This window comes from Amblyomma maculatum, chromosome 3 (assembly GCF_055883805.1).
Source record: "Amblyomma maculatum isolate TAMU_Amacu chromosome 3, ASM5588380v1, whole genome shotgun sequence".
Taxonomy (NCBI): Eukaryota; Metazoa; Arthropoda; class Arachnida; order Ixodida; family Ixodidae; genus Amblyomma; species Amblyomma maculatum.
Window position 1 is genome coordinate 201,849,799 of NC_139346.1, and position 26,964 is coordinate 201,876,762.

At 46.0% G+C, this 26,964-nt stretch overlaps 1 protein-coding gene across 3 annotated transcripts in view; it reads left to right on the plus strand.

The window, feature by feature from the left end:
- Window positions 1-26,964, plus strand: part of SK (small conductance calcium-activated potassium channel) — a 414,924-nt gene that overhangs the window by 340,526 nt on the left and 47,434 nt on the right. For all 3 annotated transcript variants that reach the window (XM_084599269.1, XM_084599270.1, XM_084599271.1), the window contains one exon: window positions 2,058-2,479. In XM_084599269.1, the coding sequence (XP_084455395.1) occupies window positions 2,058-2,479 (422 nt within the window). The remainder of the gene's footprint in view (window positions 1-2,057; window positions 2,480-26,964) is intronic.

Here is a 26,964-nt window from a genome sequence, read left to right on the forward strand (position 1 = left end):
GCGGGGCACCGGACGCTGTTATTAGCGGCGACTTGAACGTCAACGCTAATCAGTGCTTGCCAGTATTCATGCATTACTACTCGGGGTCACAGTAACTTAAATTTAAGTATCTTCTAGTGGTCTGAATTTTACTGTTAAGGCGTCAGCATCAGACGTCATTAAAATTCTGAGACTCGGCAGTGATTAAAACTCCAACTGCATTGTCGTCTCAATGAAAATCACTTCATCGAAATTTGTCCAGCGAGGTGGATTAGGCAGTCAAAAACAAAAATGAAATCTGGACAATTACCGGCCAATTTCGTTTTTCAATCGGTCAAAGTTTTTTTGTATAATAGAGAACAAAATATGGTCAATAAAGCGGAGCAAGCGAAGACTTCATAACCGCTAGTTCCGCCATAGCCACTGTTAAAGCAATTCTGAGCCGTAATACACTGCACTACTACTTCTTCGTGCTGTTTATTCCCTTGTAATCATTTGTCTTTTAGCTATTTTCCATCGTGTGGTGTCTTGTCGGTGTAGTGTTTGACGTATGCTTATCTTTCTTTCTTTCTTTTTTTTTTTAGAGCGAATCTCTTATGCGCCTATTCGGCGGTTGAGCGTCCCCGTTAGTTCCGTTGTCATGGTAACCGTCAAGCTACAGAGAGCCCCGAGCCAAAGGGAATTTCTCAGAAGAAAAGAAAGAAGAGCCACGAGCTCCAATCGCTCGCTTGTGGTTGTTCTTTCTCTTCTTACCAAAAATTGCCTTTGGTTGGTGAGAAAAATAAAGCGCGCTTTCTTTCTGCACATACATACATGCATAAAAGCATCCCCTCAATACCCCCCCCCCCTTCTCTCCGCCGCTGTGGAGCATGCAGTAGTAAGGGCGCTCGAATGCTGTACCCAATGATACAGGATCGAATCCCGGCCGTGGCGGCCGCTTTTCAATGGGGATGAAAAGCTAGGTGCCCATTTGCTGTGCCATATCAGTACATGTTAAAGAACCCCGGGTGGCCGAAATTTCCGGAACCCTCCACTATGGCGTCTCTGATATCTTGAGCCGTATTGGGACGTTAAACTCCACAAACCAAACCAAATTCTTTGGCTCAGTATATTCCAAAAAACACTTTAACATTCGCATTATAGAGTATCGTAATCGTCCTAGGAATTTTTTCTGTGCTGTTTTCTTATCATGTGTTGTTTTCACACATGCTCTTTTGTCGTTTGCTGTTTTTTCATGCCACCATACCAACGAATTCAATAAAAATTAAAAAAAAAACAAGATGAAAAAAGGTGCTGAAATGCGCGCACGCTGTTGGACCGTGGTCATGAAAGACGATACAAAAAGATCCAGGAACATGATCGCATTGCTACCCCACAATCACTGTGTTTGGAGGAAAGAGCATATAAGATGATGCAAGCACGAGTGTGGCGTTGTTGAACCGCGATTACTGTGTTATTTGGGGGAGGGAGGGGGGGGGGGGAGAAGAGAGAGAAATGTGCAATAACGTGCGCGACGTTGTTGCACCGGGATCACGGTATTCGGGGCTTCGTGCTCGGCGAAAAGGCGGTGCAAGTCTCGATACTATACATTTTTTGGGCTCTAACATACAATTTTGCAATTTCAAACCCGCAACTCTGGTAGGCTACATAAATGTTAGGCATAAAGAAAACCCTCGTGGGATGCCGAGAAGATATCCAGTCTTTTTGTTTTGTCTTTGTGCTGTTCCGTCGCCGTTCTTTTGAGTCTGTCTTTACGAATATCTTTCGACTAGCTCACTGTCATCCTGCATACCTTTCACGTGTGATTATGCATGCATCTGTAACATGTATTGAGACTTTTTTATGATATCTTTGGTTGCACGTGTGTGAAAGAACGTGACCATTACTTGCTTTACTCTTACCCTTGAGACAGATCACTTGTGATTTTGCGTCCACGTTCTTTATGTTGAGAGCAGGGCACATTCTTCAATTGTCAATGTCATGATAGTTTCCTGTACGCGTCTGAGCGCTGTTAGATGTTCCCCGTGGTGTCATCTGTGGCGTTTGAAAGCATTTGTCCCTGTGTTTGTGGTGCGCAGCTGTTCATGATCGACAACTGCGCGGACGACTGGCGCATCGCCATGACTCCGCGGCGAGTGGCGCAGATCCTGGCCGAGCTGTGCGTGTGCGCTGTGCACCCTGTGCCGGGGGACCAGCGCTTCACGTGGACCACCAAGCTGGCCAACCACGGCAACCGCGTGAGGTCGCGCGACGTGCCCGTCGACGTGACGCTCTCGCTGCCCATGTTCCTGCGGCTGTACCTTATCTGCCGGGTGATGCTGCTCCACTCGAAGCTGTTCACGGACGCCTCGTCGCGCTCCATAGGCGCGCTCAACCGCATCAATTTCAACACGCGCTTCGTGCTCAAGACCCTGATGACCATCTGCCCCGGCACGGTGCTCCTCGTCTTCATGGTCTCCCTATGGATCATCGCCTCCTGGACGCTCAGGCTCTGCGAAAGGCCAGTCCCCCTCCTCCTTCTCTGACGGCAGTATTAGGGCATGTGATTACGCTGGCGGCAGAGGGACTAATATGGCTTAGCAGAGTATTTACAAGTATTTCAGCCTTTTAGGTTTGCGCTAAGCACAATGCTCGCATTTAGATGTTTTCTCTATCAGAAGTAGTAGAGGCACCTTTTTATTGGCCATTGCTTTGACCGGAGAGTCTGCTGCGGCTCACGTACCACTCGTGTGATCTCGTATAGTTTTATATAGTACGATCCAAAATGCAGACTCAGCCACCGAGCTTCTATTTTATAAGTGGTTACACATCGATTCACGCAAAATGTGGTTTGTCTACTTTTTACTGCGCCAGGCTTTTTCGATGCGACAGCAGTCATATTGCTCGTCTCCCCTCGGAAATAAAATTGCGGTGGCGTGTGCAAATTGCAAGTCATAGTCTGATAACTATTAAAAATAATTAAAAATGATCAGATAACTTATGGCAGCTTTATACGCCCTTCACTTCTGGCTCGTAGTGACAGCATTCTGTAACGCGTATTTGTCTGAGCGTGTGCAATCATTTATTGCATTTCGGTGAAGCACACGTAAGCGCTGTAGTTACATACAAAAATAGGATGAGGAAGTAGGGGTTACGTTATGGTCATCACCATTTATTTCGCACACAACGTAACCTGTCTCGTTCCTGACTCCTTTCCTGTCCCTCTTCTTCTCACGCATCATTACAGCGTGCCTTCTTCGGTATGAAATGTACAACCGGCTGCCCACCGTTGTAGCTCGGCTCGCGTATCGTCGGTATTTCAGTGGAGGCCACGTTTTTCCTGAAGACACCTTTCGCGCGCCTGAACAACCCGCACGGGCAAAACAATTTGCGGAGTAAGGTCCTACGTGAGATCCTTCCAGCGGCACTTTCTAAGGTTCCAGGCCGCCGTATATGTAAATAGAGAGTTTCAGCTTCGGTAGTATTTGGATGCCCCCGCGAAAAGCCACTTTCAGCGCATACGTACCAAAATCAGCCGCTCCTGTACATGCTTCTCTTCATATCAGTTCGACTTCCACTTAACTCTTTTTCTGAACTACGCTCGATTGGGGCACCACGTATTTTCCTTGCCTTTTATTTGTTTCTTCAATGAAGTGCCGAATTCAACAATATCGGTTCGTTCCTGGCACGTCCAAGAGCTTACCTCTCGCTCTATATATGGGCCCTACTGCAGCCCTCGTTTCTCCGTAGGCCGTTCTGCGGTCTAGTATTTCTTGGTTGTCCACACCGTATGAGGAGTGGAAAGCGTCTGCAGCCGGTTAGGTTCTCCTAGAAGATTGGTTCCTTATCGACTCGTGGGGCGAATTCGCAGCCAGGCTACCGCTCATGCCCGTACGTGACTGAACGCCATGTTTGCAAACAGGCTTTGGTTCGGACCACTGGCCGCCGTGAGGAAACGCTGAAAAATTCAGAGCTTACTTACCTGCACGTACCTTGTGTTTTGTCCGGGGCCAAGATATTTGAGCTGAATGATCTAAACAGATACGTCAAAATGGTACACGCTTAGGTATGGGAATTCTCTTTCACGTATATTGTTTGCTCAAGAAGAGCAGCAAGGAAGGAGCCGCTTTCACAGTAATCGGAAACCAAAAGAAAGATGTTACCCGTAGTTGTTGTTGTGCCCTCAGATAATGGCACATACCCACGAGGGGGATTGGCCACACGTGAAACCAGTAGTAAGAGAGTTATGCTGTTAGATATGAGTAAAAAATTAACTAATACATAGTAATATACAATACAACAGAAAAAGGCCCTACCGATCAGAAAACAAAAAGGAATAATTTCAACTCAATAAGAAGCTGAAGAGGAGAAGCAGCGGAACCGGCACACCAGAGGCCAAATTTGTGTACCGCTGAGCGAACTGTCTCGCTGCTGAAGCCCAGCTGATAAGCGCCAAACGAAAGTAAATTTGGAACAGTCAAGAATATGGATAAATTTTTGCAAGGAATTTCAAGGAAGTGTTTTCGGAGAGAGGCGAAACGGTGACAGGTCAGGAAACAATGCTCCAACGTCTCCGGTTTATTGCAGTATAAACACATGGCTGAAGGAGAACAACCCGATCTATGAAGATCTGTGCGTGTTTTCCTTCTCGTCTTTTTGTTTTTGCACAAAAATGGCACAAAATTGGATGGCTTGCAACCTAGTTTTGACATCGGCTATTTCTTGTCATAAAATTGGTCAAACACAGAAAAATAGAAGTGGTGAATTAAGGTACATCACACAGCCGAACTTAGACGCAGTGTATGACAGACTACAAGATGGTAATATTTGCAAAGATTCATAGCTGAATAGCCCTAGCCACAGATTAAGCACCAGCAATGGGAACCTAAGCACAAGGACCATATATGGACATACCAATTTCCAGAGACAAATGCGTAACATGAGCTGCAAAGAGATGCACTGGCACACATTTAACCCATTGATATGATTCAGGGATGCGAAAATGGAGGAGGCATGGTAACAACCAGCAATTCTAGTGGCATCGATTTATGTTTTGCAGACAGTTTCGTGAGCCGCTTTTTCAGTGGCACATTTTCACTCAACAATACCGCGTAAGGTCGACGCAGAACGAATATTGACGTAGTTCGGGTTTAACGCGATGCAGTTATGTTCGTTCCATATTGCGAGAAATCTGCATAGATCGTTCGACCGAATGACCCTCATCGCCGCCGTGAACCAGATTGAGAAAAACGGCAGCGGAGAAGATATGTATGGGATTTTATATCAAAACTGTGACGCAACCGTTCTGTGTACAGCGTTCAGGGGAACGTTACGCAATTTCGCTTATCATTCGCATCCACCTTCCTGATCAACTTGTCGACTATTTTGCGATAGAGATTCGGACTGACCAACGATGTATGCTCCTCAGATAAGTCTATTTATTCACTGAGAAATTAGGCAGATGCTGCACCTTCATTTGGCGAGAAAGTAACTTAAACAAAAATATATGTAATATTACTCGCGGAATGAAAGTCGGTGTTAAAGGCACTTCGCGTCTACTTTAAGGCGAAGCTTGAGCCCCCCCCCCCCCCCCCCCCCCAAAAAAAAAAAAAAAATTATACGTTATACGTGCTTTAGTTTTTTATTCATTGATTTATACTCTGAATTAACCAACCTATACCGCAGTGCTTCTTGCGTGTACCAACGGGGGCAAATCGCGCACCCTTCAGACCCCTAGAAGTTGCGTGCTCTGAGCTAAAGAAAAATTCGCCATCTTCTTCGATGTCTGCATGGAGCAGTGGATTGTACGTTTTATGTCGCACTAACGAGGAGTTGATGATGATGTAAGCGGGCCACTGGCCAATAGGGCACCACCAATGGCTGTTTGCCAAAATGGTACTGCACGCAGAGAATAGAAACCGACCCACTTGCCTCTCACGAGAAAGGAAAGAGTTAAACAAATAAAATGCAGCGCGAAAGACTCATCAGGAAGAGGAACCTTCAATAAGCATGTCCGAGGGAGTGCGACGACAGCTGTGCATTTAGCACCATTCATCGAACATTCTTTGCAGCTCGCAAATGTTCTTGGGCACAACGTTGTTTGCACATCCACTTCCCAGACACGGACCGATGGAGAACGGTCGGAGAGCGATGCATCCATTTCCTCCCTGCGATGCGCGAGATCTTTGAGGAATGATTGAGTGCACGGAAAGTGGTGCTGCCTTGCTTCCGGCTTTTTCAGCTGGGCTGTAGGCGGGCCGCACAAGCAAAAAAAAAAAAAAAAAAAAAAGCAGATACTGCGGCAGTAATTTCGTACGCGAGCCCAGTCAAAAGGGGAAAAAGAAGAAGCGTGGGCAATGCGAGAGGAAAAAAAATATATGCCATAAAACGCCTATTCGTGGACCACGAAATGGTGTTCTCGCGGACACGGTACGCTGCCTTATAACAAGATGGGTACAGGGAGGTGAATGGAGCGCTGCTGGAGAGCGGCTAAGCACAGACAGATAGCCGGAGCTGGGTGATCCTGAACGCTTTTTTGTGCCGGTGTACAAAGAGCTATTGTAAGAGAGGTAAACAGAGAGAAGCCTGTATAATAGTTCCTTTTTGAAAACAAGTGCACATACAGAAATTCGAGGTTTGAGCTGAATCCCGTCTAACCCTTGATGACGCTATGAAGTCCCTCACATATAAGGCGCGTTTCTTGGAGGCTTTCTCATTGGTTGAAGGAAGTAAAGTTTTTTTGGAAGTCTTGAGAGTTGGAACATCTCTTGGAAGCTCCTCCGCACTCCTTTCCTTTCTTCGGAATGCACTTTGCTGAGGTCAAAGTTTCCAAACCGAGATGAGCCCATTTCCTATACGGTTGCGGCTCAAAAACTTGTATGCTACTACCTACCCCGCTGTCTTTCTCAGCTTTCGTGGCCACTGCTGCTTGTAGTCCATTTGCCGATGTTGCTTTAGCAGTGAGTTGGCTTCGTATACAACGACCCTCATTTCGACGGAACTAGGGGTAGTTTCCACTGCTTTCTCTATCTCTCTCTTGAACGAGCGAGGAAAGAAGCGTACCCGTTTCAGCGCATAGCACTAAGCACAGGATAGAAAAGCCTCGTTCCTGGGTCGCGCCACCAAGAGACAGAGAGAGAGAGAGAAAGAGAGAGATTCCCCCACAGCCGAGCCGCTCTTTTATCCGGCTGCAAAAAAGCGACGAAGGTCAGCGCGACCATTTGTCCGGCTCTTCTGTCTGTGTGGGGGAATCCGAGAGGGAAGTCTTCTACTTTAGAGGACGTATCGTGTTGTTATTTTATCTGCCCCCGAGAAAAATTCGTGTTGATTGGTTCGCAGGCATTTTGTTCCACGTAATTGCAGGGAAAGTTGAAGACGAGCATTTAGCAGGAAAGGCAAGTAAGGGAAGAGAAGGAGGTGACCTCCTACACCCGTCTCTTAGGCGACGACAAGAGGAGAGGGCGTCTTACTAAATGCTCCGTTACGGACAACGAAAGAGAAGCGCTTGTTTTGCGTACTTCTTTTCTTCGTTGAGCGTCCCCGTTCGCACTGATTTTCCTTCTCAATATCAACTTTTGGCGATACGAGCTTGTGGCGGTCGCCTGCATTGACACTTTCTCCTCTCCAGGCAATCTGCCAACCTCCGAAAAAAACAACTCTCTGGATTTCGAAGTGCAAACTTTCCTACAATTCCTGAGGATTGGTAAAAGGTGAAAAAAATAAGCGTAATAGAGTCAAAAGCCTGTGCATAAGTGTTCAATGCTAAGTAACTTTGGCAACAATAGATTTCTAAAAATATGTGTTTCAAATTATTTTTGCGCACTGGAATAGACGTAAAGGCCACAGCCAGAAAAATCTAGCAGCACTTATTATTTATCAACTAAAGCAGAACTGCAGCAAAACGAAGCTGCTGCTCTTTCCCCCGCCCTTTTCGATTTTTCTCAAAAGTGAAGGTCTTACCCGGACAAGGGCCGTGACGCGCCACGAAGGCTGTCACGGTCACGGGGCTGCTGCCACCTATTCGGACGAGAAGCTCAGTTCACGGCAATCGCTCCAGCCGAGCGAGGCGGCCCCGGATATGACACTGGGCAGGATGCGGTTTCGGTGTCGTGTTCTTTACCTGTTCGAAGTCAGCAGCTCCACTCGGCGGCGATGGCGCGCGCCCATTGCACCGCTTAGTCTTCGGAGCTTCCGGTAGGTGGCGGGTGGCGCTGGTCGATACTAAAGTTACTATATAGGTTTTGGCAGGTTCATTAGGGAAACGCTTTCGGTTAATTGATGTCATATAGCAAGGTAAGGCATGGTAGAAAAAGGAAAATGTTAAAGACGCCCACGCCTTTTAGTGTGTCCTGTTTCTATCGCGCTGCTTCTCTTAGCTACCAGAAGACCATGTCCACCGAAAACAGTCGAGGCGTTTTCCCACTCAGCAAATTGCGGCAGGCCCGTTTTATCCAACTAAAATCTCTTCGAGAGACTTCCAGCCAGAAGTAGGGTCTCTCGTAATTTCCTCACCTACTCACACGAGTGGGTGCATATCTCGTTCGACTGCGCAACCCGACAGTCTTGCTGCACTGCACATACAGCGGCGGCTAGGGGGCCATCACGCTGCCTTCAACAGTGCTCCCGCTGCTCTGGTGTCCGGAACACATCAAACTTAATTTCATACTGCCCAAATTCTCAGCATTCCTTAATATTCACCTTAAGTCACTCTTACGCGCTCTACCTGTCCCACCTTTCCTCTTTGATCAGTAGGTCAAGGAGAAAGGTGGGGCAGGTAGACCACATAAGAGTGACATGAAGAGAGCGGAATGGAGGGCACAACATAAATACTGCAGACTGTAATGGCCTACATTTTCCAGGTATTTCTAGAAAATGAACAAAATTAATTTGAAGTTCCAGACTTGAGGTGGTATAAGTCCTCCGAACGACAGAAGAAATATTTAGAACCACTGAAATAATGTACTATAGTTAATGCAAAATAATTGAAGTCGCATATGTCATGCGATTAAAGTGGTCTTTATTGTCCACTTGTCTGTATTTGTCGCGTCTGGATTTGCACAGAACACCGCTCACGTTAGCGAAGCCTAGCTGAGCGCCGGAAGCCGACTCCTAAGTTCATAGCGGTGTTTCTTACTTAATTCAATTGCTTGTTACAGTTGCCTGTTGGCGGATAATTGTATGATGCCACTTTTGAAGGAACACTGAGATTCCCTTCCAGTGCTTTCGCATTAAATGATTAAATTGATTGGGGCCAGTAGCTGTTTGCAGATGGTTTTGCGATGCAATTAGGAGGATGATGTTGCGTTTTTCTTCCAGTGGGGCTTCCAATGTTTTCGCATTAATAAGTGATTGCCGACAGCGGCAACAGAGAGGGAGAGCGAAAGAGAGACCCTTTAATGAAAAACATAAAATTTTGCCGGCGTTTAGATTTCGCTGACATGCTACTCTGTGTAGGAAGGGGGATTCGGGAGGGAAAGGTTGAAAAAGAATAGTGAGGAAAGTAATAGAATTGAAAGGGAAGATAAAATGCGGCCATTAAATACGTGTTAAGGTGCTTCGTGGAGTAATGGTATAAAATGAAATTATGAAATGCATGATCAGACAAATGTGCTTATAGAGTTCACATCTTGAAAAATGCCTGAGGGAAGCATGCAAGGGGAATTTAGAGTTTGTCAAAGAGTCCAACGAAAGTTCCGCTACCACCAGAAAACTCTCAAAAGACAGTGCCGGTATTCAACGCGCGTTCCCTTGGTCTTGTAGCCGCCATGCTGTTTTCAACTAGTTCATAATGTTTAGTGCTCGGGACTGGTAGGCAATGTGGCGTAAGAAGATTTCCAAAATTTGCAATGCAGTCTTTGAGTCCCTGAATATACATCATTTTGTAGGGGGTTCTCCACATATGTAGCGAATAGATTCCCGAATGGCTACAAGTTCAGCAGCGGTTGATGTGAAAGTATGTCCCAAAAAGAAATGTAGAGTCGTTTACTGGTAACTCGGATATTAAAGCACTTGTCGCCACTCGCTTCAAACACGCGACGTATACGGCACAAAACAATAGCACAAACAATAGGAAGCGAATTAGAATCCTACCTTCAAATGCAAGCACTCAAAACACTTTCCTTCTGTAGTCACTGCAGTTTACTTGCGACTACAGTTGGGTGACAATACCTGTATTTCATATTTTGTTTTTCTTTTCCTGCCATATTAATATCACACAACACGCAGACGAAGGCAGTGTTATATCGGGGACCGCTCCATCGTACGAGGCTTATCGCAGGGACTGTATCATCTACATGGTGCGCGCTATACTTGTGCGCTTCTAGCTTTGTTTCTTTTAACATAATGTTTCTCCATAGATATCCCTGACGCGAAAGGATTAACCTAAATGTGAAATGTACGGAAGAGATGCTTTGAAAAACAATGTATGATCAGGATACGCTCAAAAAACTTCAGGTGGCTGCTAAACTGCGGTTTATGTCTGTACCCGTATTTCGTGGTTAAAAATCCCACGTGGTTAAAAATTCTCAGAAACTTCTCGCTTTCACCATAGTCCTTTCACACTAGTATTACAACTCTCGAACAAATTATAAACAGAATTGAAGTAAGCCTGAGGCCCTTGATTTCAAGTCCCAACGCGTTTACCCTCGTTAATAACAGTGATAGTAATATATAGGTCCTCTTAGAAAACCGCGCGGTGGCAAAAAGAGTATCTCCTTCGGGCCGCGCAGCGCTATAAACAGTATCTCATCCGGGCTAATGAGGCGGCAAACAAAGTTCCTTTCCTCCGACTTAACCAACGTGAGCCGGTGCTACTGTACGTGTCTTCGGTCTCTCGAGGCGCGCGCCACCTCCGATGGATCAGACGTCTGCTCTACGCTGGCGCACCAGCAGCCCTCCTGGTCTTGTTTGGCCCGCGCGGATCCCCGGACGACAAATATCTTTTCTGTTCGGTCCCCCTATACACGACCACGGGAAGTGCGCCAAGACACGAAAGAACAACCGGCACCGGAGCCAGGGGAATAGAAAATAAAGGAGGGAGTGTAAGCACGAAAGAGGACTTCTCTCTCACTCTCTTTATTTTTCTTTATTTCTTTTTATTTTTGTCTCTTTTTCTTGGGCTAGCAAGACTAAAGTGCTCGGACGTGCGTTCACCACTTCTAAAGAGGGATAGATAGTAAATGAAAGGAAGAGGATAGGAGAGAGAAGACGAAGCTGTGGAGGTCAAAGTGAAGCAGCTAAGGGGAGGCTCTTTCTCGGTCTGTTTCTCTTCCCTAGCTTTCTGCGCATTTTCTTGGCACAATTTCTACTCATTTCTTGTCTTCGGCCTTTATATATATATTTTTATTATTATTTCTCATTCCCTTTGTGTCCAGTGTGCTTCCTTTCGCTGACATTTCTACTGCAGAGAGCGAGCGTCACAAATCTTATAATGGGCTGCCGGCCAAAATACTGTTTTTTCGTTGTCCCTACTTGTGTGTGTTTTTCTTCCTTTGCTTATTACGGAGTCTTAAGTCTTCCTTTGACGTCGTTGTTGTCTACCCACTGTTTTCCGCAAGATGAACGGGGGATAAAGAAAACGAGCTTTGGGACGAAACTTTAAAGGGCTCGGTCGCACCCGCATTACGGCCCGGAGAGGAGAAGGTGTCGCGCCCGTGCCTCCGTTTCCGCCTTCTTAATCGGCGAAAAACGGGGACAATTAGTCACGTTTTCTTTCGTCTTTTTCTCCTATTTCTTTTCGGAATCGTTCTTCCATTCCCATCGAAACTTATTCTCGCTCTTCGAACGTTTGCGCAACTTGCGGGTGGTCTGTGTATTGCTCTTCTTTTTTTTTTTTTTTTTCAGTAAAAGTCGTATGTCTTAGAGTTACGTGGCAGTGGCATTTCGACACCACGAGGCTCTTTGTTTCTCAAGCGTTTCTGGCCTGCCTTTATTTAGTGATAAAATAACATTTTTGCGAAGGATTCTGTTTCACTCTTTCTGTGTATATCTTGCGATTAAAGTTAAATGACTTAGTTGCTTCAAAGGTTTGTCTTTCAACTTTTTTTCAGATCGTTTGTATTCGAGGTATGAATGGAGTTTAAACGTACAGAAAATGAACATTTATTTTTATTTTATAACTACGTCAGTGCGCCCAATAAGTGTTTTGGGTGCAGGGTACTTAAGTTAGCACCAAGCGTTCCGTACTTATTGCTTTCTTTGGTGAACATCTGTGGAATTTGTTTTCCTGCCTTCCATAATGCAAACACAGAGAAGCCTAATTTCTCTGCCTTCCAGCGTGCTGTAGTCGCAGCAATTTTCCTTTTGTAGTGTCCGAAAAAGTGAGTTTGAACCCAAAATTTCCAAAATAATTAGTAACTTCAAGACGTCCTTCAAATCGGCAATAAGTTGTTTTTTATCAACAGATTTTGAAATCACATTTCGTCGTTCGCGGTTAGGCCCGCTATGCGAACAAATCAGGCCCGTTACTTTTCATGCGAACAAAGCTTTTTGTTGCGCAAACTTAAGACAACACAAAACAAAACATTATGTTTACCGAGAGTTAAAAAGATTATTCAGCAGTCCTGAGTCGCGCTTTTGTGGGTTTGAACTCTGACGTCTCTAGTGGCAAGAAAGATCATTCTTTCGAAGTGAACAACGAGTAACAAACACCATGAACTTTTCATTCCTCTCGAGCCTTTAAATGCAGCTCTTCAGTAAGCAAGCGACGTAAATTTTGCGCAGCATGGAGATTGAAATTCCGGTATTAAAACCAACAACTGTCTCTTTGGCAACCACCAGGGCTCGGGTATCGCTGCATGTTTATGCTTACGGTTTCCGGTCATGAGCTGGCCGAGGTGACTATGTCCGATCACATTAGCTATGGCGATCACTATCACTGTGTAGTTAAATATTTGTACACTCACTCAATTATATAGATCCTTATTGGCACATATTTTGGTTAACACGGAAGCCGCATTCGCAAAGAAACGTGCGGTGAGGGGGGGAAAGGGACACACCTATCGCGCTTCTGTTATATTTCACTTCTGCGCCGTTTTGCGGCAACACCTGCTGTCGAGATACGCGAAATGGTCATTGCCTTTAACCAGAACCATGCTGAACCATAAACCATGATGCTTTGGTTTATACTGCTCGATGACTACGCCGCAAGATGTCGCAGGAGCGTCCTGTGGCTTAATGGTGCGTGGTATGCACCACTTTAGCTCCCGAGAACGAACTGGTAGCTTGGAGAATCTGCTCCTCAGCACAGGACGTGCTCAAGCAGAGGCAGAATCGTAAGCCTAGCTGTTGTCTTTGTAGTTTACTTCGCGGATGTATTCTACCTTTCCTCCCTCCCTTTTTATCCCCTTCCTTCACAGGGCACGGTAGCCAACTACGAAATTATTTTCCTCAATAACCCCCCTTCACGCATAGGGAGTACCAAACGGACCATCCAGACTCACTTTTAATGGAGCTGTATGCTATCCGCGATGCGATGGAGGCTATAAATGCCATACCGTCTATAATCGAAGCTCACATTTACACCGACTCTCTAGCAGCTATTAAACAGCTCAAGAGAGTTACAAAAACACTAAGCGTTACCCAGGAGATACATGCTCTAAATAAGAAAACTACAAATTTTGTTCAGGTACATTGAACACAAGAAGATGGTAATAACATAGATCAATAAAAAAAAAAGAGATACGCTTACACACTAAGCCCCTAACGCGAGAGCCTCAGCCACAAGCTTCCCATTTTATCCTCGCTTCGATTTCCCAATCTTAGTATCTTTTCTAAGGAAACGTGCACGTGCCCTTATTCCCCCGTGCACTTACCCCTCCTTCATAACCTAGCGAGAATGGAGGAGGTATCCCTTACAAGGATTAGGGCTGGGGTAGCCCTTACTCCATCGATGACGTGCCGATGGGGCTCTGAAGAGGATGCAGTGCAGAGCACATGCCCTAAGTGTCCAAGGCCAGCTGCCGAAGTGTATCTGCGCCACCTTTTATGGACATGCCCGGGAATGCAGCCGTCAATAATAAGACGACTGCAAGAAGTTAGACTGTCGGCTACAAAGGAGGAACATATACACTTGTGGCTAAGGGACAATATTGAGAGCCGGAGCTTGCTCCGGTTTCTTTAAGAAAATAGACTGCATGACCTCCTTTAAGTTTAAAGACAGCCTTATTCTATGTCACATGGCAAGCCTTCGAATGAAAAAATAATAACCCCTTTGTCTTCACTTACGCTCGTAATGCCCTCAGTTATAGTACTTACGCATGGCTAAAGTGGTAGTGAAAGAAATTATACTGCCATATGTTTATTTATTTTTTTTACCTTGCCACGGTTTCTCACTTGTGCGTGCGAGGTATCCTGTTCTAGGTGGGGAGAGTTTGGAATAAAAACCGTCCGTGCATTATGGGAACATGAGAGAATCCCATGAGATCTAAATTATTCCGGAGCTTTCCCACTGCGGTCTGCATCATGGCTCACGTACCGTGGTTTTTCCCAACCTATTTAAACTCTGGAGAAGTATTTTAACTTTTCTTATATTGTGCAATACGTATTCTCTGCCGGTTGAAACAAAAACTGTTTCTTCAGCTTACAGCTTGTTATCGCCCAGCATTACGACTGCTCCCGGTTAACGTGATCTTCGCTTCTCCGTCCGCTCTTTCATTCACATTAAATTCGAGTCGTTAACTGCGTTGCAGCCAGCGAATCGCTTACAGATCCGGTACCTCAGAAACAATTGCGCGCTGACGGCGTTAGGGGCGCCTTTAACGCAAAGGAGCATCGCTGAGAGAGAGCGAGCCTTTCGAGGGAACAAGCAAAAAGGTTTCTCGGCTTCTCGACGCTTACAAAAGACGCCTAGTTTAAATATCATCTTTCGTAAAAAGAAATGCTGTTCAAGCGCACTAAATTATCCCCAAGCATGGCGAATCGAGATTAGATTGAGGTTGCACTCGACTAAGTGCTCCCCAGAGGAAGTTTTGAGCAGTGTTTACGAGAGATGCTGAGCTTTAATTCACCGGCAGGATCGCGCATTTATTTATTTTATTTTAACTCGGGCGTCTCTCTCCAGCAGGGGAGCAGCCATCCAGCTCTTAGCGGAATGAGTTATGTGCCTCGTAGTGTCGCGCTATAGCGGCGTGCGAGCAAAGAAAAGTGCGCTTCGGAGACGCTGTATGCAAAGTGGGAGCGCGCGGGCGAATGCTCGCGCGTTTTTATTTGCGATGCCGCGCATTACGGAGTTCTGGTGCAGTTCGTGCACAAAAGAGCTAACGTTTCCGGTTATGCGGTTTTATCATGGCGTGCGCGTGGGTTGCTTCGCCTCCGCGTATTCAAAGCGGAGATTTTCGACGGAGAGTTTAAGTAAGAAGTTTTACTCATTCGCCCGTATGATACCTTCCCTCTCCCTCTTTCTGTTTTGCAAGCAAAATGCAGCGAAAGACAAACGAGAAACGAGAAAGGGCCCTGTTATTACCATTGAAATTATTATATCATGTTAAAAAGCTGCCAAAAGCAGCTAGGCTAGGTGTACAGTGTCAGTCACACTTAGCGTGAACACAGTACCGCCTGGTCAAGTACGTACTTTGCGTCATTGAATGTAACCCGATTATGAAGCAATGCTGAGTGGCACATAATTACGGAGACCTAGAATTAGTGCTTTACGTTTCTCACCGTTTTGCGTGAAATTGCTACTGGCTTGGTGCACAGCGACGATCCGCACACGCTCAGCCACGCGAAGCCGTGTTCCCGCTAAGTGTGATTGACGCTGTGCAGTTATACATTATTCGTTAGTAATGCGAACTCGAAGGACCCACACGAACTTGTTCTTCTAAACGCGATAGTCTGACATCAAAATTAGGATTCATTTGAAAACGTGCTACTAGTAATGAATTAGCTAGCGTTATTACTAAAAAATAGCAACAAGAAGTATTGTTCACCTTTGTGCTCAGATTAGGTGTTATGTATTTCTTTTTTTTTTAGGAATCGTTCGCTGCTACTGTGAAAATTTGCGTGCTGTCGATAAAAAGCACTCTCTTCAATGCTTTCATTCATGTCTCAGTCATCGCACCGTTGAATAAACTAGTTCTTGATCAGTTCAGGACATTATCAACCGAATCACTTGCTTTAATTCTACGTCAATGTTATACCGTCTTGATTGGCATTTTCGCCGTTAAGTGTGCCCCCTAGCCCCCCCCCCCCCCCCTCCCCCTCCGATCAGTTTATAGGCTGGCCTAACAACCAGTGAGTTCAAGTGCATGAGAATGGGCTGAATAGGCAAGGGGAGCAAACAAGGTTTATACAATACAATACAATACAATACAATACAATACAATACAATACAATACTTTTTATTCAACATCATCAGGATGTTTCATTTTGATTGCTAAAGGAATCTCTTTTTTTTTTTTCTTAAATGTCTACTTTGACCTAAAAAACCACACGAGTAAAAGGCTTTATCACGTCGCCCACAGTCAACATTAGATGCGACCAGCAAAATATCTTTACACGTAACAGATGAGTGTAAATGTACGCTTTACAACCACGGCCGCTCGATGGAAGCGCACTAGGTGCGGCCTGCTACGTCGCCGAAACCGGTGGAAGGCGCCTACTTCCAGTCGCCACCGCCGCGGCGCCACCGTTCGGGGACAGCCGCGCGCGGAGAGCTGCGCCTGGCTGCGCTTTGAGGGAGGCGTCGGCGTGGTAGAAGCCTATTGTTTTAAGGATATAAGAGCTCCGCTTCACACAATTTGGCAACACGAATTAGTATATACTGTCATGTCTAGTGTGACCATGTCAGCACTTAGCGCTTGCTCAGCAAGGATGTATACTGGAGTGTACCCCGAAAAACTTATAATGACGGTGGTTCAAGGCCACTCGATTGGAGAGCTCGCCTTAACATGATGTTGCATTCGGATCCAATTGTTTGTCTCAGGAAAATGTGACCCGGCTATGAACAATTCGAAGCTGTTCAGCTGCCATGGTAGCCTAATGCATAACCACTTAATTAACTATGTCGCGAATTTCTTGTGTCATTTTCATACCATTTACTCATTCCTGCATACAGCTTTTATACACAAATTGATGTCAACCTGTTCTAAGCTGCCAGCGCTATCCAATAAAAAAATGTCCTACAGTGAGCAACCTCTGAGAATGCGACATGTAACCAACCTTGCTATCTCATTCTGACAAATGTTACGGTGGAAATATGAAGATGTTTATTAGGTTAAATCTAGATGATAACCTGGGATCATCGTCTCAGTTGAAGACCTTAAACTTTGTACGCCAGAACGCTATCCGTCATGGCTTCCCGCATTTTGCATGACCGGACAAAGTAACGCGCTTGATAGAGCCGGTCTGCCTGAAGGTGCTACGTATATGCGCCGAAAGTTTTTATTACTATTTTTATTGGCTGCTCACAAACCCATACAATTTTGCTGGTTCGTAATTTTCAATGGAAGAACGCGCATCGAGTGTTCCTGTTGTGAAACTCTTAGCTGCGATCACAAGAATGTTCACGCTTCAGAGCGCAACTGCAGCCGAGGTTCAGCGAGCAGCCGAGTACGCTTATTTAATTGCCACACACAAAAATAAAAAAAATTATACCAATCGCAGACGGAAAATATTTCTTGAGAGAGGTTTATGCCATAGCAATAAACGTTGCTCCACTGTTGAGTTGGCATTTCCAGCCCAACTCGCTATCAGTGGGGGCAGCAACTTAACGATATCTTGCATAGCACCTTAGCATGGGCATGATCATTGTTTTTATAGATTAGCTGCAGGTACTGTGTACAGTGAGAAAACAATGATGAAATCAAAAGTTTACGCAGCTTGCTACTTCGCCGGACCTCTTCAGACTTCATCATACTGTTAATGAAGATGCTCGTAAGCTGACAAAGCTTGATTACTTCCTTTGCGGGGTACATTAAGCCTCCATTGTCCTTGGTTTTCATAACCTGTTACTGGTCAAGTTGACTCATATTTCCTGCAACAAGCTCTTGCACGACTGACATGTCGCCCCAAAACCATTACCAAATATAGCATAAATTAAGCAACAACCTGGTAGTGATAAACAAAACTTGGGGTTCTTAAGCCTCCTTGAGGAGCCTCGTTAGAGTGCCCGTACTTTGCTACCTGCTTATTCACCGTATCCCGTAATTGCTGCCTCTGTCGCATATCATTAGAATGCAGCCTTAAGCCACCGCATTGTATGAAATAGAACCCTACACATAGCCATATAAAGCCCCTCTTTACCGAAGCCGTACGAACGTGCCCTATAGGAGTATAGTGTGCCTGACTTGAGATCTAAGGGTCCCGCTTTCAATAATTCCCATTTCACCCTTACATCTTATTGACTCTCTCTGGTTTGGCAGCTCCTGCCACATTGAGCATGTCATGTGTACTCATTGCGCCAATGGTGTCTGGCCATATCACCAACGTTTTTTTTTTTGTTTGTTTTTTTTTCGACTTTCCGCCGACAGAGCGGGCGCCGGATTTTCTGTGGAACGCGGCTTTTCATTTTATCGTATCGGCTCAGTCTCAAGAGTATAAACAAATGTTGTATGCACAGGCTCCTTTACTTGCAAGGCCACTCAGACCATCGCGGCAAAATTTAGATTAAATTGCATGCTTATATAAAAAAAAAAAAAAACCTTCGTAGCTTTTTCTGATATGTCCTGGCAACATAACCTGCGAGAAAAGCTTCTGGTGCTACCTCATCGTGTTCATCTGCTTCACAACACATCGTTAAAAATCCTAGTTTACTGGCCAGCTCCCTGGTAACTATAAATAGGTTAAACAAAGTGACGGGAACACAGGAAAAGAGGACGACACAACTAGCGCGGTTGTGCCGTCTTCTTCTCCTGTGTTCCCGTCACGTTTTTTGCACGATTAACCTATAATTAATCACCAACGAGTCCAATCTGCTGTCCCTTGTAGCAAATTCAATGGTAGCTAATAGGGTATTATGCCTCAGCATCAGGACTTTTTAACCTCAGCGCCGCTTTCATGTCAGAGGAAGCGAGTGCATTTCCACTCCTCGCTGCTGTCTTTGCCTGAAGCGAACTCAGCAGATAAAATTAGAGGGTCTCTTAGATGTCTCTTAAGCGGAGGACGGCGAAAGCCTATCCTTCTCCTGTCATTTGCCTCTCATCGTTTGCCACAGTTCGTCATTTCAAGTCGTCGTTTGATATATTGGTCGTTTCCCAGTCATGATGAGTCTGCCTGCGTAGTCATTGTAGCTCTTATCACTCATAACTAAGCAGGTTACTCATTTAGAATCAGCAGTAGTCATTACATGTCGTTTCACATATTGGTCATTTCGTAGTCATTAACAGTAATGATGAGTCATGCCTAACTATTATAGTCATTACCACACATCGCTAAGCACTTTTACTCATTTCTAATCATTTGCGGTCATTACATGTCGTAGTTTGATATACTGGTCATTACAAATCATTTTAGTCATTATTAACCATTATTAGTCATTAGAATTAGTCATTACCTCTATCAATGTCTAATTATAACTTTTATTGATTACCTATCACTATCAATCATTTTCATTCTTAATCTCCCTCCGTGCACGTCCGCTTTTGCAACTGACACACCAGAGCACAGATGCGACGCACAGATTGCAGGCACAGCCTAGAACGGCTTTTGCCTTAAAAAAACAAACGCATCCCGTCTCAACGTAACGTGCTTGCACACGCGCACACAAAAACGTTTGCGTTTACCACGCAGACGCGAAGCGAACACGCCCAGAAAGGAAGCAAACCGAGCGCTCAAAGCCGGCGACACCGGCGGCGACGTGTCCCCGAACAGTGGCGCCCTCAGCAGAAATAGCGGGCGCAACTGTAAACTCCCCAAGGACTCGCTTGCCCATTGACGGTGGCGCGACGCAGCAGGCCGCGCCCAGTGCGCTTCCATCGAGCGACCGTGTTACAACAAACGTAAAGTGAACTGACTCGGCCGCGGCGATCCACCGAGACATGTTACCACTCCAACATCAAGTGGCAGCGTCAGTTCCTGCAGCGGGCAGTAGCTTCCTTCGCTCTTTCTTGGAGACTGGTCTTGATATAGTGAAGGGAAGACTGACGAGCTTTCCTTCGAAACAATAAGAAAATGAGCCTTTCCCGAATAAATTATTGGCGGGTGATTATAATTCTCGGTAACGCGAAATTTGAGGGCAGTTCTCAGGTATTTTACTTTTCCAATATCCTTATCTATACAATTTGAGAGATGTGCTTTATATAGGCGCGGTTCGAGCCTACGCTACGTTGTTCCCGATAACCATCCTTCAACTGCCACTGAGTCCTTTCCCAGTTCCTGCTTGTTATAAAGGAGGCACTTTCATGACACCTGCCAGAGCCGCTGTCGTATTTCGACGAGCTTGCCTCGAGGGTCGATGAGGCTATGTGGATGCGTATCTCTTTTGCGTAAACATATTTCATAGCAGATACTTTTTCGTTTTCCTTAAGCTCCACCTTTTTAAAGGAATGATGCGGCCGCGTTTGATAGCTCCCGATTTCGGCTCCCCTTTCAAATTTGCATTCCCGTTCATGCACTTTGTCGCTCGCTAATTCCGGACTATCTTAATTAAATCTAAACAAGCTTCCACATTATGTGCAAGACCTACCGAAAGAGATATAAAGCCCTGTTTTGACCAAGCCGTTCGCACGTCCCCACCTCGCCTTGGGGTTGCATGTCTGTCTTGGCATCCAAGGCTCTCCTCGGTTCGATTCCCATGTCACCTTCCCACCTGACAGCTGCCGAGGTGGCAGCTACACACGCAGGTGTCACTTTATAGCACATCAACTCATGTAATCCATGTGAGCTGCCAACTCTCACATGTCAGAGCAACGCTCGTGATTCTTCGCTCGGAAAGCCCACCGCTAAAACATACTCTCCTCCATCTCCTTCCACTTTACGCGTCGACCTTCCCCTCTCTCGCTGTCGCCCATCTCACTCTCCCGGTGGCACAGCAAAATACCGTTCACAATTCTGACAATAGATTGTAATGCCTGCAATATGTCGGCTACACTAAAGTTTCGCTTTTAAGCGTAGGACACGATCGCGTTAAGAGGTCCCTCGTGATCTTAAACGCCTCCATTCACCGGATTGTCCGAAATGTCTGTGTTCCTCATTGACCATGGCGGATTGCGGAAGGCTGAGCAGAGTGCTGCGCTCCGGGTTGGTCGGTACGAACTCCGACCTGGTGGCCCCCTGGGCCGCCTTATAGCTGCCGCCGGTTGCGCAGGCGCCGATGCCGATGAAGCCAGGAACAGGCGCGTAAGAGCTGCACTCTAAAAACAATAGGAAACTTTTTGGACTTTTTGACGACTAAAGTGATGAACGGCAAAAGCCTGAGTGCTGCAATCTGCTACGCAACTGTTGCGCATGTAGCGATGAATGCTGCTACGAGTAAAGCAAGCGACTACTCTTTCGCATTTTGCGAGTGCATTTATTCAGTGAATTCTGCTTGGCAGCGAGATCGCGCTCCTTCTATCTTCGCAGTTGTTCTACGTTTACGATTGTGTGGTTGATTTTGCCGGGTGCGTGGAATGGATAAGTAAGTCATCAATTACAAAACAATCACTAATTAGCAATTATTAATTATTAAGTAATTAATTAGTGATTAGCTAGAATTGGTAATTAATTAGTCATTAATCAGTAGTTTATTATTGATTGGCATATGGCCATATAAGGCACGCATTCGCACATACTGTGGTGGTGCTCTGTGATTAGTCGAGACCTCCATGACGTCATCCCGTCTCGACCAATCAAAGCCGCCACAAAAGCGTGACACTTTTGCTGACGACAACGATTAGGCAATAAATTCCTTCGCCTTAATAACAATATACCCTTTACTGCACTCATTACCATCTCGCTTCATCTTCTCATCTTGCAGGCCTTCCCTCATGGCACCTGTAATGGCAACATACACTTGTGTATGCACCCTTTTACTGACCTTGGGTCGAAGCGAGTTGAATCATGCATGAGACTGATCATTATGTAGCGCACATGGTGCTACTTTCTAGGTTGTGGCCAGGACGCGACGGCGTGTAATCGTATACGCTTCTTCTTCTGTCGCCTCTATGAACGAGTGGCATATGCAAACCACACCTGGATCGAGCACTTGCTTTTTTCTTTCGGGTCGTCACGCTACGGTTAGCGTACTCCGGGGTTTCCACCGTAGCCCCTTTTATTTCGTTTTATTCTCAGCGCTGCGAGCAACCTCACTCGACAACAGTGGTGGAAAATCTCAATACATTATGAATAAAAAAGGAATTGATCCTCACGGAGCTCTGGAATGATCTCCTGACCGCAAAGCGTGGTGTGGAAAAGTGGCTGAGTTGGCAGTGATCGATAACAAACGAGCAGCATTCTACGATGTGAACAGCAAGAAGCAGAAAACAAGCGGTGTTTTTTCTTTCTTTTTTTTTCGTTCTGCTGATGTTCGCCCTGTTCACGTAATCGGTGTTACTGAGTTCTTTGCGTGGTGTGCTGGCATATACTCGTTATCTTACATGACAAATCTTTCGTGTATGTGCGCGTAGACATTGATGTTCGGTGTAGCTCAGGCTGCCTCCCGGTTTCCTTGATAATGTGGCTTCCTCTGCGGGAAATGAACGAAAGCAGCGTTACAGCAGACGCGCAGTACAAAGTGGGTACAGCTACCAGAGCAAGGAAAATTCATAAAATTTCTGCGCTTAGTAAAGTTCGGAAGTTGTGGGAGCCATATAATTATTATCAGGTGCTTCGTGGGCTTAGGCTGGCGGGACAATGTCGGTAGCCTTCTCGTCGATGGTATCGCTTGGTAGTACGGTGAGAACCAATAGTACTGGCGCATTTATTCCGCTTTCGAGTAAATAGCCTCAGTTACAATTTTGTCCTCGTTAGCTTTTCCAGCACGAAGTGGGAAGTGGATGGCCACTGTCACTCACCCTTTGCACTGTGTTGTTATGAGGCGGGAAAGTAAAAGCCCTCCTCTGCTTCATTGCGTAGCCTTGGTTGTCTGAACGCCCTTCGCAATGGGACGTACTTCGCTTTTTGCGCGCCACGCTTACCTCAATTGCTGCTACTCTCTCGTAGAACAGGCAGAGCGTAAAAAGGTTTTTCCGGAAGCAACAACTGGGAATAATATATCCTCGTATCGCCCTCCAACAACTCGCTAAGGCGAAACCAACAGGAGAGAATGTAAGAGCTGCCGAAATTGCTACAGGTTTTCGCTTCGCATCATATCACATGGGCGTGCCAGAAAATAGATGCAGTGCCGATAATTCACAATGCCACGCCGGAGCAGTGGGAGGCTGCGCTGTCCAGTTCGCAGTCGAAAGACCAGCTTTAGCTAATTGAACGGGCCAGTAGGGCAGCAAAGGCCGCGGAAGTCCTGGACTGAGGACCCAACCACGGGAGCTCTAGATTATTTTTCTTGTTTGCATTATATAAAGTTTTTTCTCTCTCTCTCTCTCTCTCTCTCTCTCTCTCTCTCTCTCTCTCTCTCTCTCTCTCTCTCTCTCTCTCTCTCTCTCGCTCGCTCGCTCGCTCGCTGCGCATCACATCGACGCCGAGAACTTGCGAAGTCTCCAACCATAAAAAAGTGCTGCGTTAGCAAACGCTTGTTTGGAGGCCCGACACATTTAAGCTGCCTATGTGGGTCGAGGTTCCATAATATACATGTGGACTAACGTTCCAAGCGCACGTAACAGGAACACTGTTCCGCATGGAAGTTTTTAATTTAACTGAAAAATTGTTCACATTTTATTCAATTTCATGTGTCATGTGGTTAATTACGCGGACTGCTTCTTAACATTTCGCTTAAGTTCTATTTAGTGATTGCAATCTGTCTGCAGCCTGATTAAGAGTGTTGTGAATGCCTTCGTGCCTGCATACGGGTGTCTCACATGCAGTAAACCCTGGCAAAGATGTTCGACGTGCTAAAGTGGCGGAATTGCGCTCAACTGTAGCTCAGAAATTGTTCCCGGTTAAAAAGTATGATTTTTCTTCACGCAAACCACAATTCCATTCGATGATCAAGGTCATCACGAAGCGACTGCCATGTAAAGCGATGGCTAAGGTCTAGCGACAGGCAGTAATGTAAGTCAGCTGCACTATCTTACTGTCAGTGCAAACGGTGCCATTACGATTATTAGGTCACCGGTATAGTTGTGCTTCTTGATATGATGCAACATCTACAATCGCGATGCCCATTCGATTCACTGCGAGTCCTTCGCGCTTATAACGATTAAAGCGTGATGCATTCGTCGTTGCCGGCTATGATGCAACGGCGCGCCCGATGTAGATGCACTGCCAATCCGAGTTAGTGGCGCGTAGCTCGCTTCCTGGACAGTGATGAACGGGCTGTCGTCGTAACGATGTAGTCTGGCCTTTTGTCGATCTCATTGCTGCCATGGTTTGCGCACCGCTCTCCTCGGCTGTAGCTTCGGTGCCCAGAGGGAGGGGAGTAAGGGTGAGAAAGAGAGAGGAAACCTCCCAAAGTAATGCAGGCCCCTTCTCGGTTTTGTTGCTGGTGTTGTTGCCGTTGTTCTCGTTGTTGTTGTTGTCGCGGTCCTTGCCAAGGTTTCGGGGGTCTCCCCTATCGCGGCGCATCGCTTCCGTGCGGCAGGGGCACAATCGCTTCTCTGCAAGTCCCTCGTGTATAGGGGAAGAAGCACATAGTGCGGTCGTTGTCTTCTTTCAGAGTGGCCATTCCTGCGTCCCTGTTAAGAGAGAAAGAAAAAAAAAGGAGGGGGGGGGGGGGGGGAGCTGGCATTTGCCGAGGCTTTGCTATGGGCGATGCGCCGTAACTTCCCGGCTTTCTGGTCCCGGCGCCAAGACACGACCCTGAGCTGAGATCCGATGTCGCTAGTCAGACAAGAGACAACCAGGATCCTCGCGATCCTCCCCTTTCCCTTTCCCACTCTCTTCTTTTGATGGCGGACTGGCGTGTCGGTCCCTTATGCGGCAGCTGGCGACTTGATCGTGCTAGAGGCGTTCTGCGCTTTTCGAAACACGCATCTGTTTCGGGTGTATTGTGCTCTGTCGTTCCATTCGTGTGAGACTACAGGACCGCATTTACGCCGTGCTGTAGTCACTTGTGCGGTAGGCACTTTTGTTGTCTCGTTGTATCGGTGGCCACGTGCGCATTTTTTGTTTTCTTACTAATGCTTTGTCTGGGCGAAAAATACACATGGGCGGCGTCTAGTATCGTTATCACGAAGGTTTTCGTAAGAGTGGCTTCAAACTGCACTTTGTCCTTTGGTTATGGCATCGTTGGCTATAGTCCTGTATGCTTGCGAACCGATGTAAGCACCATTCTGACAGGAACGATATTCGTTTAAAATACGTCTTCGAATTCCCGCGACACAGTTTCTGTGGGGAAATGTTCGCGAAAAAAAAAAAAAAAGGCAGAGGTTTAACTTGGCTAAACCTAGTAGTTTATTTTGATAGTGGTAGACGTACTAGGCGTGTGTCGCTGTCTTCTTGCCATTACCGCCTGAGGTACTTTCGTGAGGAGGACCGTGATGTATGTTGGCCAAGTGGCCACGAGCGACATGTATATAAAGACCCGCTCTAACCAAGCTGCACAAATGTATGTACCTGATAGGCCTGTAGAGTGTGTCCAACCCGCGATCCAAGGCACCTGGAAGGTTGGGCTCAAATCTCACCATCTCATCTTAGTAGCAAAACACAAGTTGGTAGCGCCCGTCAATTTCACGACGCAATGAATGATGAGCCGGTGAAACCTGGTTAAGTAATGCTGTGGCACTGAAGTTGATTATTGGTCACATATCTTCTAAGCCAGCCACTATAAATTTGGCGATTTCTTATAAGCGCTCTTTTCTCCGTTCAAATCAAAAAGCATCATATTAAACCTCCGACTGTGCCTCTTACGTATCGAAATTGGCCTGATGAGGCAGTTTGATATTCATCCGAGTTCTTTTTTTTTTTCTCCCTGAGTTACATAAACTGTGAAACCAATCAGTGTGTATACTGTTGTGATCAATACTTTACTGAACGCGTGTTCTCAGAAGAAACAAAACTTATCGTAGCCCTGTCTCGCAGCTCAGTCTCAATAAAGCGTGCACGTCCCCTTAATTATTGACACATTTCTAGCGACTATATTGTGCGACTGCACCGATATTAATTTTATCGCACCCCCTCGTTTGCCGTCAACTTTGATCGCGGTACCATATCAACAGTTCACAAATGAGAAAGCTGCGTGCTTAAAAAAAAAGAAGTGCACCTTTCTGGATAAGGTCGAACATAGCGTCACGCGAGGTCTTCTGTCTTTGTTAATAGCTGGACTACCACTCGGCTATCGGAGAGCGGCATACCTTGAACTATAGCCGCATGCTTACTGCGTCTTCTGCTGCGGCCGCTGCGAAAGATAAGATTTATAACAATGCTTTTTTTTTTTTTCTGCGTGAAAACACGTCAAGGAGTCTGAGGTATACACATAGAACCGCCGAATATGCAATTTTTACGCAAGTATTTTCTCAAATGCCCAGCGCACGTTCTTCTGTCTATGTACCGTTTGTTGTAAGCGATATGTATAGTGACGAACCTTCAGCAACTTCGTGCTCCCTGCGAAATAATTATTTTGAAAAATGTACGCAAATGGCTTCCTAGCGCCCTCAGCTATGCTTCGAGAATATCTAGCCTGCTTTGGGCAGCGAACTTACCTCCATAGCTCCGGAACGCAGATTTGCCCTTTCTACTGTGCAATTCTGGACTGTACCGTGTGCACTTATATTTAAGACGACCTTTCATTCAACGGGACTCGAAATAGTTCCTCTCCTCTCCGCCGTTCATAAATGTGGCGACCTCTCGCAACGTGTAGACACGTGCAGTGTAGGTGCACGTATGTCATGCGCACACATGCAAGAACTCATTCAAGCGCTCCTTCTTCACAAGCGGATGGGCGAATTGCTATTGAAATGCGTGCAGGGCAGCATATGCTTGCTAAGACGTGCAGAAATGCTGACTTATTTGTGAAGTGTTTCGATACTAAACATCGTACCC